This window comes from Bos indicus, chromosome 2 (genome assembly GCF_029378745.1).
Source record: "Bos indicus isolate NIAB-ARS_2022 breed Sahiwal x Tharparkar chromosome 2, NIAB-ARS_B.indTharparkar_mat_pri_1.0, whole genome shotgun sequence".
Taxonomy (NCBI): domain Eukaryota; kingdom Metazoa; phylum Chordata; class Mammalia; order Artiodactyla; family Bovidae; genus Bos; species Bos indicus.
This window is the reverse complement of record NC_091761.1, coordinates 1,830,631-1,846,712: the sequence shown is the minus strand read 5'-3', so window position 1 is coordinate 1,846,712 and position 16,082 is coordinate 1,830,631. Positions and strand designations below refer to the sequence as shown.

The window sequence follows — 16,082 nt, the reverse complement described above, 5'->3', positions numbered from 1 at the left end:
GGTCAACTTTAGCCTCTTTGGCATCAGTGGTTGCGGCATAGACTTGGATTACTGTGATGTTGAGTGGTTTGCCTTGGAAAAAAAATAGATCATTCTGTCATTTTTGGGGTTGTACCCAAGTACTGCATTTCAGACTCTCTCATTGACTGTGAGAACTTCTCCATCTCTTCTAAGGGATTCTTGCACACAGTAATAGATATAATGGGCATCTGAATTAAATTCACCCATTCCTGTCCCTTTTAGTTCACTTGTTCTTAAAATGTCAAACCAAAGCTTTTCTTACCCAAGGTGTCTAGATTTTGATAGACAGCTTTGTCCATTTAACAGTTTACCTTGAAGATATTTCCATTTTAGTATATAGATAATCTGCTCATTTCTATCTTGAGTTATGGAGTCAATTATTCAGTCAGTCCCATTGTGACAAACACTGGGGTTGTTTCAGATACTTTGTTACTCCTAGAAAAGCTGCAATGAATAAGCTTGAACCTATTTCATTTTACACTTCAGAGAGTATCTCTGTAGACAAACGCCCTGAAGTGGAATTGTAGAATGAACATTTTTCTTCTGTATACTTTTCTTGATTTGTTGTTGTTGTATAGCTGCTAAATTGTGCCTGACTCTTTTTCAACCCATGGACTGTAGCCTACCAGGCCCATCTTCCTGGGTTCTTCTCTCATTGCAACAAAAATTTGGAGCAATGGGCTAAACGGTGTAAAACAACTGACAAGTTACAGCTTAGTTCAGCTCAAGCAGACAGAGCTTTTATTAGACACTCTAATGACATGAGAGCAGGCCCACCCCAAAGGAATCCTCCTCATTCTTCCTGTTGATCCCTCTTGGCTTCCTCCTTTCATACTTCCAGTCTTCTCCTTTTGGTTATAGCCTGTGTAAAGTAGCGCTTGTACTCACCTCCAATCAATGAAAGGGATGCAAATGGACATATGCTATATAACAGTAGACTATGCTGTTTATCGGAGAAGGCAATGGCAACCCACTCCAGTGCTCTTGCCTGGAGAATCCCATGGACAGAGGAGCCTGGTAGGCTGCGGTCCATGGGGTTGCTAAGAGTCGGATACGACTGAGCATCTTCACTTTCACTTTTCATTTTCATGCATTGGAGAAGGAAATGGCAACCCACTCCAGTGTTCTTGCCTGGAGAATCCCAGGGACGGGGGAGCCTGGTGGGCTGCCGCCTACGGGGTCGCACAGAGTCGGACACGACTGAAGCGACTTAGCAGCAGCAGCCACATGCCGTTTATGTCGTCCCATAATTCAGTCTGTTTTAATTAGATGTAGAATATTCATGCTCCCTTACTGGGCTCCTAACTGCCTAAGGTTACTTGGAGAAGCCCTTGTGGTCATTTTGTGGTGCCTAGGACTCTTGAGAGTCCCTTGGACTGCAAGGACATCCAACCAGTCCTTTCTAAAGGAGATCAGCCCTGGGTGTTCTTTGGAAGGAATGATGCTAAAGCTGAAACTCCAGTACTTTGGCCACCTCATGTGAAGAGTTGACTCATTGGAAAAGACTCTGATGCTGGGAGGGATTGGGGGCCGGAGGAGAAAGGGAGGACAGAGGATGAGATGGCTGGATGGCATCACCGACTCGATGGACATGAGTTTGAGTGAACTCCGGGAGTTGGTGATGGACAGGGAGGCCTGGTGTGCTGCAATTCATGGGGTCGCGAAGAGTCGGACACGACTGAGCAACTGAACTGAACTGAACTGAGGACACATATGCAGAAGTTGAAAAGTCTCTGTGTTTATTTTGCAGCCTATGCATGAGCTCTCCTGGGTGTGTCTAAGATGGAGTTCAGAGATCAGCTTGCATCCCTTTCAGCCAGGCCTCCCCTTGTTGCTTTTGTCTAACTTCCTGCCTAATAGATACATGTATACTTGAGGCTAAGTCCCTTGGTTGTTCACCTGAAACTACCACAACATTTTTAATCGGCTGTACCCAAATAGAAAATAAAAAGTTTAAAGTTTGATTTTTTAAAAAAGGCTTTTTTACTCCAAGATAAAAAAAAATTATTTTTTATTTCTTGTTCTTTTATAATTCCATTGCTGTACATTTGTATCTTTTTTGATTTGGATTTTATTCTGGTATGGTAAGCTATAAATTCAATTTTATATTTTTTCAGATGGCTGTTTCTGTCCCAGTACCATTTATTAAATAGTCCATCTTTCTTCGCAGTGACTTGAGATGCTACCTTTATCAGATATCACTTCTGAAAATAATCTGAGTGTATTTCTGAATGTTCTATTTCATTGATCTGTCTATTCATGCATCCGTGACACACCGCTTTGTTGATTGAGGCTTTTAAATATGTTTTCTTATTTCGATAGGTCTAGTAGCACCCTTACTATTACTCTTTGCCCTCAATGTTTTCTTGGCAAATATTCTTTTATTTTTTGGCTTGAAGGATCTTAGTTCCCCAGTCAGGAACTGAGCCTGGGTCTTGGGCAATGAAAGCTGACTCCTAACTGCCAGGGAATTCTCCAGATACTCTTGCTTTTGATTTTTCTTGTTGATCTTTTCATGTGTAAATCAGAATCACTTTACCTAATTAAAAGTAATTATTGGTGTTTGATAGGAATTGTATTAAATTCATAAATTTAGAAAAATTATCCAAGAATAATATGTTTTTCTCCATGTATTTAAGAGGTTTTTTGGTGTGATTTGATGGGTATTTTAAATTTTATTCATATAGACCTTTCACAACTATTATGCAAGTTTTATTTCTGGGTATTACTGTTATTTTTATATATTGTTTCATTTTGTCTATAAGTAATCAACATTGTATAAAATGGATCTTCTCTTCCATCATATTTTCTAATTCATTGTTAATTTAGATACCTTATATTTTTTTCTCATTTTGATAATCACTGGTTGCTCTTATTGTTAGTATAGTTTTTTAGATGATTCCACTTGCTTCAGATCTGATGTTTAAGTGAGAAATAAACTTCTCTATTGTGTAAAAACACTTGAGATCTGGGGCTTGTTACTGCAGCATTTCCTAGCTATCCTGACAGATACAAGTGGTTTAAAAAAATAGACTCAATACACAAATATATTAATGCTACTGCTGCTAAGTCACTTCAGTCGTGTCCGACTCTGTGTGATCCCACAGATGGCAGCCACCAGGGTCCCCCATCCCTGGGATTCTCCAGGCAAGAACACTGGAGTGGGTTGCCATTTCCTTCTCCAATGCATGAAAGTGAAAAGTGAAAAGTGAAAGGGAAGTCGCTCAGTCATGTCCGACTTTTAGCGACCCCATGGACTGCAGCCTACCAGGCGCCTCCATCCATGGGATTTTCCAGGCAAAGTACTGGAGTAGGGTGCCATTGCCTTCTCCGCAAATATATTAATATTAGGGTTAAATTCTGTGCAGACAGTGGTATGCAAGCAGGAGTTTAAGAAGAAAAAGCACAATGGAATTCTGTACGGTTACAGAACTTATTTATGTATTTCTAAATTTTTATCGTTGGCTTATTGGGTCTTCCTTAAACTGCAAGGGCTTTCTCTAGTTTCCCTGAGCAACGGCTACTCTTCCTTAGGGTACATGGGCTTCTCATTGCAGTGGCTTCTCTTAAGGTGGAGCATAGGATCTAGGGCCGGCAGGCTCAGTAGTTGTGCTACTCTGGCTTAGTTGCTCTTCTGCATGTGGGATTTTCCCAGATCAGGGATCTAACTGCATCCCTTTCATCAGCAGGTCAATTCTTAACCATTAAACCACCAGGAAAGCCCTTTATTCATGTACTTTTAAAATGGAAACTAAAGAAATGGCAACCCATTCCAGTGTTCTTGCCTGGAAAATTCCGTGGATGGAGGAGCCTGGTGGGCTACCGTCCATGGGGTCGCGAAGAGTAGGACACGACTGAGCGACTTCACTTTAGCTTTTCAGTGGGACTCAAATCACCAGTGTCTATATTAAAACGGTTAAGAGTAACATCTAGTTGTATTTAAAACCACCCACCATCTTCTATAGTGTGACAAAAATCAAGTCCTTTGCAACTATTTTAGTGAATGTGGCTCAGTCATGTCCAGTTGTTTGCGACCCTATGGACTATACAGTTCATGGCATTCTCTGGGCCGGAATACTGGAGTAGCCTTTCCCTTCTCCAAGGCAGTTTTCCAACCCAGGGATTGAACCCAGGTCTCCCACATTGCAGGCTGATTCTTTACCAACTGTGGCACAAGGGAAGCACAAGAATACTGGAGTGGGTAGCATTTTAACGTGCACTTATATCTTTGAAATGCGAACCAGTAGTAGATGTTCTCGGCTTGGTCAGGGAAAGATAAGACTGCCTGGACCCTCCCAGCTGAGCAGAGACCACAGGATTCCTCCACCTTTCTCCAAGGCAGAACCATTGGCTCTCACATCACGCAGGGAACCTGTGGGCCCTAGTAATGTTACAGAAATAGTTGAGAGCAACTCTGGGAAAGTGCAAACCCCAAAGTCCCCCTTTTAAGAGTAAGTGCCCTTAAGTCAGACGTTCGGGTTTCAACCTGGTCGGCTTCCAAGAAATTGTCTGCTCTCGAAGGAACTTATCAGCCTCTTCGTGCCTTAACTGCTTCATTTGTAAAACGACTTTATTGTATTAAGTGACTTAATGAATGCAGAGCACTCAGAACGGCGAACGCGAAGAGCGCCGAGCGCGCGAGCTTGGAAGGTCCCAGCGCCCGGGCCCTGGCCGTTAAGCCAACAGCCGACCACACAGGCCTGGGGACCGGAGCCTGGCGATGGGGAAGAGCGCGCCCCCGCCGCCGCGCCTGCATTTACACAAGGGTTCCTGTAGTGCGGGGCTATTTAAAAACACGAAATCGAATACATTTTTTTTCCCGTAAGAAGTTAATAATTATGTTCCACTATAATTATGTTCCATTGTGCCCTTTCCATACCATGAGAGTAGGAGCCCAAAGATGGCGTAAGGAAAAATATTCCACATGAGCGTTTATTCGAATGAGTCAACAGACATCCTCCGGGCGCCGTTTGACTTCTGTTTGAACCCCCCAACCCCGCCCTCCCCGCCCTGTACGCTCCAGACGCAGAGACCACAGAAATTCGGCCCGACGATCTCTGTACGCAACAGCTCCGGGAAGCCTCCCGGTCCCGTCGCCTCTCGGACGTCGGCGGGAGCGCGCACGCCGACCGGGAGCCCGGAAGGCGCCGGCGGGTCACGTGTCTGCGCGCCCCCGCCAAGGCGGGCTCCAGGCGGAAGTGAGGTTTGGGTTAGGCGGCAGCGCAGCGTCGGCGAGGAGCGCGGGCTGCGGAGAGGCGGGCCGGGCAGAGCGGGGCGAGCGGGAGCGCAGGCCGGGTAAGCGGCGGTGGCGGCGACCCGGGCCTCGCGGCTCAGCCCCGCAACGGAGCAGACCTGCGCAGCGCGCGCCTCTCACCGAGCCCGACCGCTGAGCCCGCCCTGGACCGGCGAGCTCTGATCACTGAGGCCCAGTCTGCCCTCGCGGCGCGGTGAGTGCGGGCGGGGCGGGCGGCGGACTTGGCGGCGGCGTGCGCGGCCGGAAGTGCGGCGCTTTGTGCGGCCGATTTGGGCGGCGCCAAGGTCGGGCCCGCGGCGGCGCTTTGTCCCGCGGGGCCAGGCGGGCGGGTGCTGCCCGAGGGAGGCGGGGCTGGACTGCGGGGCGCGCGGGCAGGTGCGGCGTGGGCGGCGGGGAAGCTGCCCCCGGGCCGGCGAGAGCGGCGTTTGTTGCACAACAGTGTTCTCTGGGTCTTTTTTTTTAAGGTTCAGGTGATCAGATCAGGGAAATGCAAAAAATGGGGAAGCAATGGGGTGGTGTTTCTGTTCGTAGGATTTTCATCGTTTCCAGTGTGTAAACTATCCACTTTTCTCACAAAGTAAACATTATTCCATTTGCCTGGCAGAAGCCTTAGCTTGAAAGGCTTTCAATGTTTTAACCAGAAAGGACGTATCATGGCCCAGCCTTGGTCAACTTTGAAAGAGAGGTGCGCCGTTACAGCGTCCACGAATAGGGTCTTCCTCATTTATAGTGTATATAAGCGTGCATCTGATGGGTTGTATGAATTAATGCTTCATTAAAGTCATACATAAAAGTATTTTGGAGTGTTTTGCCAAGCAGGACTTTCTTGAAATGAAAAGGTTTGTCTCCTTCCCCCTCCTTAAATTTTCAAGTCACCCTTGTGTAATTTTTTAAGATTATTTTCTCAAATGGTATATGAAAAACTTGGCAATAATAGTAGGGACGCATTTTAGAACTTGGGTTAAGTAACCAAGGATTGGGTTATTTTTGCTTTGACAGGAAAGAATTAGGCTAATTGTTCTGTTGTTGAAGGTACTATGGTGCACATTGTGAAGTTTTTTTTGTTTCTTTTGGGGTTTATAGAGTGGGCTTGCTTTAGTATGTGTTTGCATAATTACTTCCGTTTAGTCGTATTTGTGACTAAATGGACAAGCTGAGGTGTGCCAACAAAGGTGCCTCTAGTCAAAGCTGTTTTTCCAATAATTGTGTATGGATGTGAGAGTTGGACTGTGATGAAAGTTGAGCGCCGAAGAATTGATGCTTTTGAACTGTGATGTTGGAGAAGAGTCTTGAGAGTTCCTTGGAGTGCAAGGAGATCCAACCAGTCCATCCTAAAGGAGATCAGTCCTGGGTGTTCATTGGAAGGACTGATGTTGAAGCTGAAACTCCAATACATTGGCCACCTGATGTGAAGAACATTGGAAAAGACCCTGATCCTAGGCAAGACTGAAGGCGGGAGGAGAAGGGGACTACAGAGGATGAGATGGTTGGATGGCATCATGGACAGGATGGACATGAGTTTGAGCAAGCTCTGGGAGTTGGCCATGGACAGGGAAGCCTGGCTTACTGCAGCCCATGGGGTCGCAAAGAATTGGACACGACTGAGCAACTGAACTGAAGGTATGGTAGAGGTCCCTGCAGGCTTTAAGAGTTGGAAACTGCAGCCTTCCTCTAGGTTCTGTGTAGCAGTCACTCTAGACACATGGAGCAGGTAGCATCCCCTCTTCCTGCCTTCTGCTCTTCAGAATAGTGGAAGGCTCCTACAAGCCAGATGGGCGGAGGAAGCTGCTGTTGGTATTACTGCCCTTGCCCTCTTATCCAGGCCTGATAGATTTGTTAGATTTTTACTTAGTATTCTACTCTACAGCTGCCATTCAATTCATTTCTGTTTTAAGGCTAGACAGAATTGTGATGTCAAAATTATTTGAATTTTCAAACGAGAAAATGAGTGTAATGCCACAGAGGTAGAGGATTAGAATTGGGAAAAACAAGCTTAAGTGCGTATAAAGAATATTATTTTAAGTTTTATTTTATAGGTTCTGTAGCTTAAAGGCAAATTTTTGCCTCCCAAACTTGTCTTATTTAAACAGCTTCTTTTCACTGATCAATTGAGAGCAATTTTAAAACAACAGCACACCAGCCTAATAGAGGTATGGTTACTTTTCTTATGCCTGGGTTCCACTTTATGTCTCTATCTTTGAAGTTCTGTGCAGAAATATGTGAATGTCTCCCAATAGATTGGAAACCTTGATAGTGAAGCTCGAGTTTGGAGGCGTTTAGAGTCTATCTTATGTGCTCTTCTTGATGTTATCAGGTGTTACCCAGACTTTCCAGTGCTGATTGTGTTGTTCGGGTTTTATCTTGTGTATTGCTGTCTGAGAGAGAGACTTTAAGCCCCTTAACCTTAGTTTTCTTGGTATGAAGAAAAATAATATACAAGGCCTCTACAGTCCACAGGGTAGCAAAGAGTTGGACACAACTGAGTGACTTCACTTTCTTTTTTTCTTTTGTAAAGTTTTAGAATTACTGTTTTGTGTGGGAACTTTGTTTAGGTCATGGTATATTTTGAGACTAGAGAAACTAGTACAGTGATGGATGTTAAATATACTTTCCCTCTGAGGATTATTAGATTTCAAGTTGAGAAATTTTTGCTGTAATCTTTTTTAAACCCTAATCTGCTGCTACCAAGTCACTTATGTCGTGTCCGACTCTGTGCGACCTCATAGATGGCAGCCCACCAGGCCCCCGTTCCTGGGATTCTCCAGGCAAGAACACTGGAGTGGGTTGCCATTTCCTTCTCCAATGCAGGAAAATGAAAAGTGAAAGTGAAGTCGCTCAGTCGTGTCCGGCTCCTAGCGACCCCATGGACTGCAGCCTACCAGGCTCCTCTGTCCATGGGATTTTCCAGGCAAGAGTACTGGAGTGGGTTGCCATTGCCTTCTCTGAAACCCTAATCTGAGACTTAACTATTTTGCTGCAGGTGTCAAACCACCATAGGAATTCTGACATTTTCATCATTACAAATGAGAAACTTAAAAAAAAAAAAAAGTGATAACTAGCTTCTCTGGTGGTTCAGAGGGTAAAGCGTCTGCCTGCAATGTGGGAGACCGGCATTTGATCCCTGGGTCAGGAATATCCCCTGGAGAAGGAAATGGCAATCCACTTCAGTATTCTTGCCTGGAGAATCCCATGGACGGAGGAGCCTGGTAGGCTATAGTTCATGGGGTCGCAAAGAGTTGAACAGGACCGAGCGACTTCTCTTTCTTTCTTTCTCTCTCTCTCTCTCTCTCTCTCTCTGTCTCTGTCTCTCTGTCTCTCTCGCCTTGAAATTGGGATTCTTGGCCCATACCAAATCAGACTGGCAAATCCGTGGTTTCTGGGTGACAGTAGGCACTAGAATCCCAGGCAGAGTGGTGATGGTGGTTTTTTACTTTTAACTTTTCATTACTTAAAAAGTATGCAAATACAACATACAGCCATATACCCAACATATCAATCCCATTATATAGCGTGCTCAGGGCTGGTGTACTGAGATGACCTTGAGAGATGGGATGGCAGGGGAAGGTGGGAGGGAGGGTCGGGATGGGGAACACATGTACACCCATGGCTGATTCATGTGAATGTATGGCAGAACCACCACAATATTGTAATTCAGTTCAGTTCAGTTCAGTCGCTCAGTCGTGTCCGACTCTTTGCAACCCCATGAATCGCAGCACGCCAGGCCTCCCTGTCCATCACCAACTCCCGGAGTTCACTCAGACTCACGTCCATTGAGTCAGTGATGCCATCCAGCCATCTCATCCTCTGTCGTCCCCTTCTCCTCCTGCCCCCCATCCCTCCCAGCATCAGAGTCTTTTCCAATGAGTATATTGTAATTAGCCTCCAATTAAAATAAAAAAATGTTTTAGATTACAGACATCGTGTCATTTTTACCCTTGAGTAGTTTAATATGTACTTCTAAAAATCAATGCATCTTTACATAACAAAATGCTATTCTCACATATAAGAAAATTAATGATTGTTTAATGCCATTTGATATCTAACCCGTTGGTTTGTACCCCTCAATCCTTAAAATACCTTTTTATAATTTTTTCCATCTTAAAACCAGGATTCAAACAAAAACCTCCTGTGGCCTTTATTAAATCTATGTTAATCTAGAACCATCCTTCTCCCTACTCTCCGCCTTTTCCCAGACCCCTTGCCCTCTAGATTCCCTCCTTTTGGCTTTGTCTGATTGCTTTATGGTGTTCAGTATTTTTCTCTAATTCCTGCCTTTTTCTGTCACCTGGGAGGTAGATGTGTAGGGTACACTGGATTCAGATTTTAGTATTTTTGTAGCAGTACACCTCAGATGATGCAGAGTGATTCCATTGTATGAGGATGCATGTAGTAAGTAGCTTGGGGGGCTTCCCTGGTGGCTTAGTGGTAAAGAATTCACCAGCCAATGCAGGAGACATGGATTCAATCTGTAATCTAAGAAGATCCCACTGGCCTGTGTGCCACAATTATTGAGCCTGTGCTCTAGAGCCCAGGAGTGGCAGCTATGAAGCCCACACACTCTAGATCCTGTGCTCTGTAATAAGAGGCTGCCAAATGAGAAGCCAGAGCAGCAACTGGAGAGTAGCCACCTCCCAGCACAACTAAAGGAAAGCTCGAGCAGCAGTGAAGACCCAGCACAGCCAAAATAAATAAAAATTTAAAAAAATAAGTAGTTTGCTCTTAGCGATGTTAAGATTGGTCAGTGGGTTCAGCATTCATGTCCACTAATCAATAAACTGAGCACAATTGTATGGTAGTTTGAACATTCTTTGACGTTGGAGTGAAAACTGTCCATTTCCACTCCTGTGGCCACTGCTGAGTTTTCCAAATTTGCTGGCATATTGCGTGCAGCATTTTAACAGCATCATCTTTTAGGATTTGAAATAACTCCGCTGGAATTCCATCACCTCCACTAATTATTTGTAGTAATGCTTCCTAAGGCCCACTTGACTTCACACTCCATGATGTTTGGCTCTTGGAGAGTGCCATCGTGGTTATGTGTGTCATTAAGACCTTTTTTTGGTACAGTTCTTCTATGTACTCTTGCCACCTTTTTTTAATCTCTTTGTCCTTTGTTAGGTCCTTAACATTTCTGTCCTTTATAGTGTCCATCCTTGCATGAAATGTTCCCTTAATATCTATCATTTTCTTGACGTGATCTCTAGTCTTTCCCATTCTATCTTTTTTCTCTATTTCTTTGCACTGTTCACTAAGAAGGCCCAAGTTTAGAAAAGGCAGAGGAACAAGAGATCAAATTGCCAGCATTCATTGGATCATAGAGAAAGCAAGGGAATTCCAGGAAAACATCTACTTTTGCTTCATTGACAGTGCTAAAGACCCACTTCGACGGTGTGAGTCACAACAGATTGTGGAAAATTCTTAAAGAGATGGGAATATCAGACCACCTTACCAGTCTCCTAAGAAATCTGTGTGGATCAAGAAGCAACATTTAGAACCAGACATGGAACAACAGACTGGTTCAAAATTGGGAAAGGAGTATGTCAAGGCTGTAATATTGTCATCCTGCTTATTTGATTTCTGTGCAGAGTACATTATTTGAAGTGCTGGCTTGGATGAAGCACAAGCTGGAATCAAGATTGCTGGGAGAAATGTCAACAACTGCAGATATGCAGATGATATTGCCCTAATGGCAGGAAGTGAAGAGAAACTAAAGAGCTTCTTGATGAGGGTGAAAGAAGAGAATGAAAAGGCTGGCTTAAAACTCAACATTAAAAAAAACTAAGATTGTGGCATCTGGTCCCATCATGTCATGTCAAATAGAAGGGGAAAGGATAAGCAGTGACAGATTTTACTTTCTTGGGCTCCAGAATCACTGCAGACAGTGACTGCAGCCATGAATGTAAAAGACACCTCCTCTTTGGAAGGAAGCTAAGACAAACCTAGACAGAGTATTAAAAAGCAGAGATATTAGTTTGCCACAAAGGTCTGTATAGTCAAAGCTATGGTTTTTCCAGTAGTCATGTATGGATGTGAGAGTTGGACCATAAAGAAGGCTGAGTGCCAGAGAATTGATGCTTTCGAATTGTGGTGCTGGAGAAGACTCTTGAGAGTCCCTTGGACTGCAAGGCTATGAGACCAGTCAATCCTAAAGAAACTCCACCCTGAATATTCATTGGAAGAATTTTAGCTGAAGCTCCAGTACGTCGTTGGCCATCTGATGCTAAGAGCTGACTCATTGAAAAAGACCCTGATGCGGGGACAGATTGAAGGCAAAAGTAACTTGAGAAGCTGTTACGTTGTTCATAGACCTTGTGCAAACCTTTTTGTTGAAGTGGGAACTGCAGCTTTTTCTTTCATTAATCCTGTTATTTTTTTTTACCTGTAAGTTTTAATTATAACTTCTTAATCACTTTAGGAAGTAGTTATTAGTCTCTTGGGAAGCATAAATGCTTTTAGGAACTTCTGGGTAGTTTGGACGTATGGTATTTAGAATTTAAGTGTAATTCTGTACATTTTTTTAGTGGCAAATGTAGAGTAAGATTTTATTAGTGGTTTAGACTGTAAGATTGTGTAAGGAAAGTCTTTGTGGTATTCAGTGCTTTGAATTGTCTACAGTTCTTGGCTGTAACGAATAATTTTGTTACAAACATTCAGGTACAAATTTTTGTGTGGATATGTGTTTTCACTTCTCTTGGGTATATACCTAGGAGTGGAGTTGCCAGGTCAAATGGTAACTCCTGTCTTTAACTGCTATGCTGTTCATCAGCTTCATTGCCTACCAGATGACATCTCCTGCGCAGCCGCACAGTTAAGGGTCTCCATGTGATAGCTCCAACCTAACCTGTGTCTCTGTAATCATCTTCGTTGATTCACATGTAGCCCAAGCTCCAAACAGGCCCAGTAGCAAAGTGTCCCTAAAATGCATCTTGCATTTTCTAATTTTTGTGTCTTTTCAAGATCCTACCTGTTGAGAGCTTATACCACCTGTGTAATCCAAGTTATTCCTGACCATTCCTCTCCTCCTGCATTAAATTTTTGCTCTTCCCACTCAACCCTCACAACACTTTATTCCTTTATGGCCCTTAACACTCTGACCCCGAGTCATCCATTGTTTATGTCTTCTGACTTGCAGACCTGCCTGTCGAGTACAGTACCCACCACCTACATGTCCCTATTCAGAGTTCAGCTAATGTGTAGGTCCTTGGTCTAGCCACATTTCAAGTGTTCAGGTAGTGACTACTGTATGTGGACAGAGCAGATGTACATTTCCATCTTCACAGAAAGTTCTCTGGGGCAGCACTTTTCTAGATGGTAAACTCAGAACAGGGACTGTGACTTGTCTTCCCCCCCCCCACCCCCCCGTGGCCTTTGTGTAGTGCTTTACTTATTCAATTAAGAAAATGAAATTAGATCCTGGCACAGAATAGAGAAATAGAGTATTGAAAAGTATTCACCTCTCTAGAAATGATAGTTGAACCAGAGAAGTAGATGAAATATATGAAAAAATCTCTACATTTTATGTTGTAGATCCACCAAGAATGGGTTAAAAGTGCAAGCTAATGCGGATTGACAAGTTACCAATTTGTTTCTTCTTAAACTGTGATGTAAAATACAGTTGGTTTTCCTCTCTACTCCTTATGCTTTGCTCTCCTTGTTTCTTTCTAATCTGTTCTGTAGATTTGCATCGTCCAGTATGGTAGCCTACAGCCAAACACGTCTATTTAAATTTAGACTGAAGTTAAATAAAAAATCGGATCCGATCCTAGCCACATTTTTCAGGTGCTCGTTGTTTACTTGTATTAATAGCTAATGGATGCTCTCTCAGACAGCACAGATAGGGAGCATCTTCATCCTTGTTCTTTTGGACAGCACCGATCTAGATTTCTGTCTTAGCTGTGGTTGTGGATGTCATGTCAGATTTTGTTCTGCCTTTTGGTTTGGAAGTTAAAGAAATAAGACAGTTATTTAGGTAATGAATGTCCCAATCACTGATATCTCCAATTAATTTCTACTTTAGAATTTACTGCACAGGCTAAGGATTTGACCAGGTATACTTTTGTGTGTACTGAACTGCTTGGTTGGAAATATTCTAAGTCAGTAAGCTGAGGTAGAAATTTGAAGTGGTGTGTTTTTGTACTTTGTCTCTGTAATGGAATTTGATGCCAAGAGTGTTTTGAAGTACATGTGTCTTTTAGAAAGTCAGCAGGTAGTGGCACCTTTTTGTGTGTGTCATTGTCTTTGGTGCTAACAGTGGAAACAGTGTCAGACTTTATTTTTTTGGGCTCCAAAATCACTGCAGATGGTGACTGCAGCCATGAAATTAAAAGACGCTTACTCCTTGGAAGAAAAGTTATGACCAACCTAGATAGCATATTCAAAAGCAGAACATTCATTTGCCAACAAAGGTCCGTCTAGTCAAGGCTATGGTTTTTCTGTGGTCATGTGTGGATGTGAGAGTTGGACTGTAAAGAAAGCTGAGCAACGAAGAATTGATGCTTTTGAATTGTGGTGCTGGAGAAGACTCTTGCAAGTCCCTTGGACTCCAAGGAGATCCAACCAGTCCATTCTTAAGGAGATCAGCTCTAGGTGTTCTTTGGAGGGAATGATGCTAAAGCTGAAGCTCCAGTACTTTGGCCACCTCATCCGAAGAGTTGACTCATTGGAAAAGATTCTGATGCTGGGAGGGATTGGGGGCAGGAGGAGAAGGGGACGACAGAGGATGAGATGGCTGGATGGCTTCACTGACTCAATGGACGTGAGTTTGAGTGAACTCCGGGAGTTGGTGATGGACAGGGAGGCCTGGCGTGCTGCGATTCATGGGGTCGCGAAGAGTCGGACACGACTGAGCAACTGAACTGAACATAGCTAGTGGAATATCAGTTCCTCAGCCGGGGATTGAACCTGGGTCGTGGCAGTGAAAGCCCAGAATTCTAATGGCAAGGTCATCAGAGAACTGCCTGTTTTTCTTTTAAAATAGACTTAATTTTTTTAGAGCAGTTTTCGGGTCAGAGCAAAATCGAGCAGAAAGTGCAGAGTTTCCGTATGCCTGTTGCCCCCTCCCCCATTGCTGTTTTTATTTTTAAATTTAAGATCCCTTTAATCCTTACTACCAAGTCAGTCAGTGATTGACGTACTGGATAAGGAATACTGAATAGTCTTAAATAAGCTCACACTTTCAGAATGCATTGGGTGATAAAATTCAGAGGAAGGGATAAAACCATGGTTGTAGCTGTGCAAATTCTTGAACTTGTCAGGCAAAGACGATTGTGAATTACAGAACATTGATTTGGTTAGTACAGTTGCTGTAGCTAATTTGTCTCTTTTAGGAAATACACATATATTTTATTTATTTTTAGGAAGTATATAATTTAATGTGTTGTTTCAGAAATAGAGAAAGGTGCAAAAAGAACATTAAACCGCTCCATCTAGAGGCAGTCACGGTTCATGCTTTATTCTCCTCCCTGATAGTTTTCTGTCTGAGCTGGAGGTGCGCATGCCCAGTGTGTAGGTGCACATTTGGGATCACACTGCATTACAGTATTGTACTGCCTCCCCTTTTACCCCAATTATCATTGTAGCATCCTGTGTTTTTAATCACTTATAAGAAAAAAGCAGCTGCATGGTATTTCATGCTCTGGATAGATCTGGTTAAGACTGTTCTCTGTAATAAGGACATTTAGATTATTTATAGTTTTTTTTTTTTTAACTGTTTTGAAAAACAGGGGCACGGAGAACACTTTTTTCCCTTAGCGTCTGATGGACTCAGGAGAGTTATAAAGCAAAGCATACAGTGTCCTGGTGGGCACCCATTAGGGCTTTGGCATTCCTTTTCTGTGCTCTGTTGGTTAGCAGCAGCATGGAGTGCCTTGTTTCTACATTTCAGAATAGATTAGAGAAAGGCCTCTTGCTACCTGCTTTTTTGAGACTGATGATGGAGAAAAACCTGAGAACAAAAATGCTTGGCTAAATCATTTTTTTTCCCTTTTTAGTTCTTGAAATCATGAATCCTGTTTATAGCCCGGGTTCTTCTGGGGTACCCTATGCAAATGCCAAAGGAATTGGTTATCCAGGTAAGCATGTAAAATTTTGTTTCCATTATTAAACTTTGAATACATGGTCCATTTCTATGTCATTAAGAATGCTTTTGATGGACAGACCCAGCTCAAGTGGCTTAGATAAGGAAGAAAATGTGTCAGCTCATGGAGTTGAAAAATCAGGAGCTTGGGCTGGCTTTGGTTGGAGCTGATCTGGTGGTTCCAAGGGTAGGGACTAGGTCTGGTTTCTTTACTTCCTGTGCTCAGCTTCACTTCCTCAGTGTTGTCGCAGTGTGGGACACAGGTCACACTTCCCGTTGTGGTTGTGTGGTGCTCAGCCCCTCCCTTGGCTGTGAGTCTCTTCATCTGGCTTTATAGGAAGGCCCCGTGGGACTTCTTGTTCTCTTCATGCCAGCACCCTGGATCAGGAAGGGGAGTCCACTGATGAATTTATGCTTGAGCCACATTCTCCACCTTAATGAAGCCTGCTAGTCAAACATGGGCTGAAATAGGGTGAAGTGAAATTTGTGAGAATAGGAGTTGATGGTCAAAAATAGCAAATGGTTGCCCTAATTGAAAGGAATAGTTGTCTGTAACATTACAATTTTGGGTTTAGATAATATGGTGGGACAGATACTCTTAAAACCCTGTTGCTCAAAACCCCTGAAAAATTGAAGAAACATTTCAAAAATGTTTAACTGAACTTTTGCAAGAAAGCCATTTCTACAGCTAAATATGAAGGTGACATAAAAACCAGAGTATTTGGCCATTGA

The 16,082-nt window shown here is 43.4% G+C and overlaps 1 protein-coding gene across 1 annotated transcript in view; it reads left to right on the top strand.

The window, feature by feature from the left end:
* Positions 1 to 5,226: 5,226 nt before the first annotated feature.
* Positions 5,227 to 16,082, top strand: part of FAM168B (family with sequence similarity 168 member B) — a 40,714-nt gene continuing 29,858 nt past the window's right edge. Inside the window, exons 1-2 of the mRNA XM_019968806.2 lie at positions 5,227 to 5,468; positions 15,265 to 15,345. Of these exons, the coding sequence (XP_019824365.2) occupies positions 15,276 to 15,345 (70 nt within the window). The 5' untranslated portion in view covers positions 5,227 to 5,468; positions 15,265 to 15,275. The remainder of the gene's footprint in view (positions 5,469 to 15,264; positions 15,346 to 16,082) is intronic.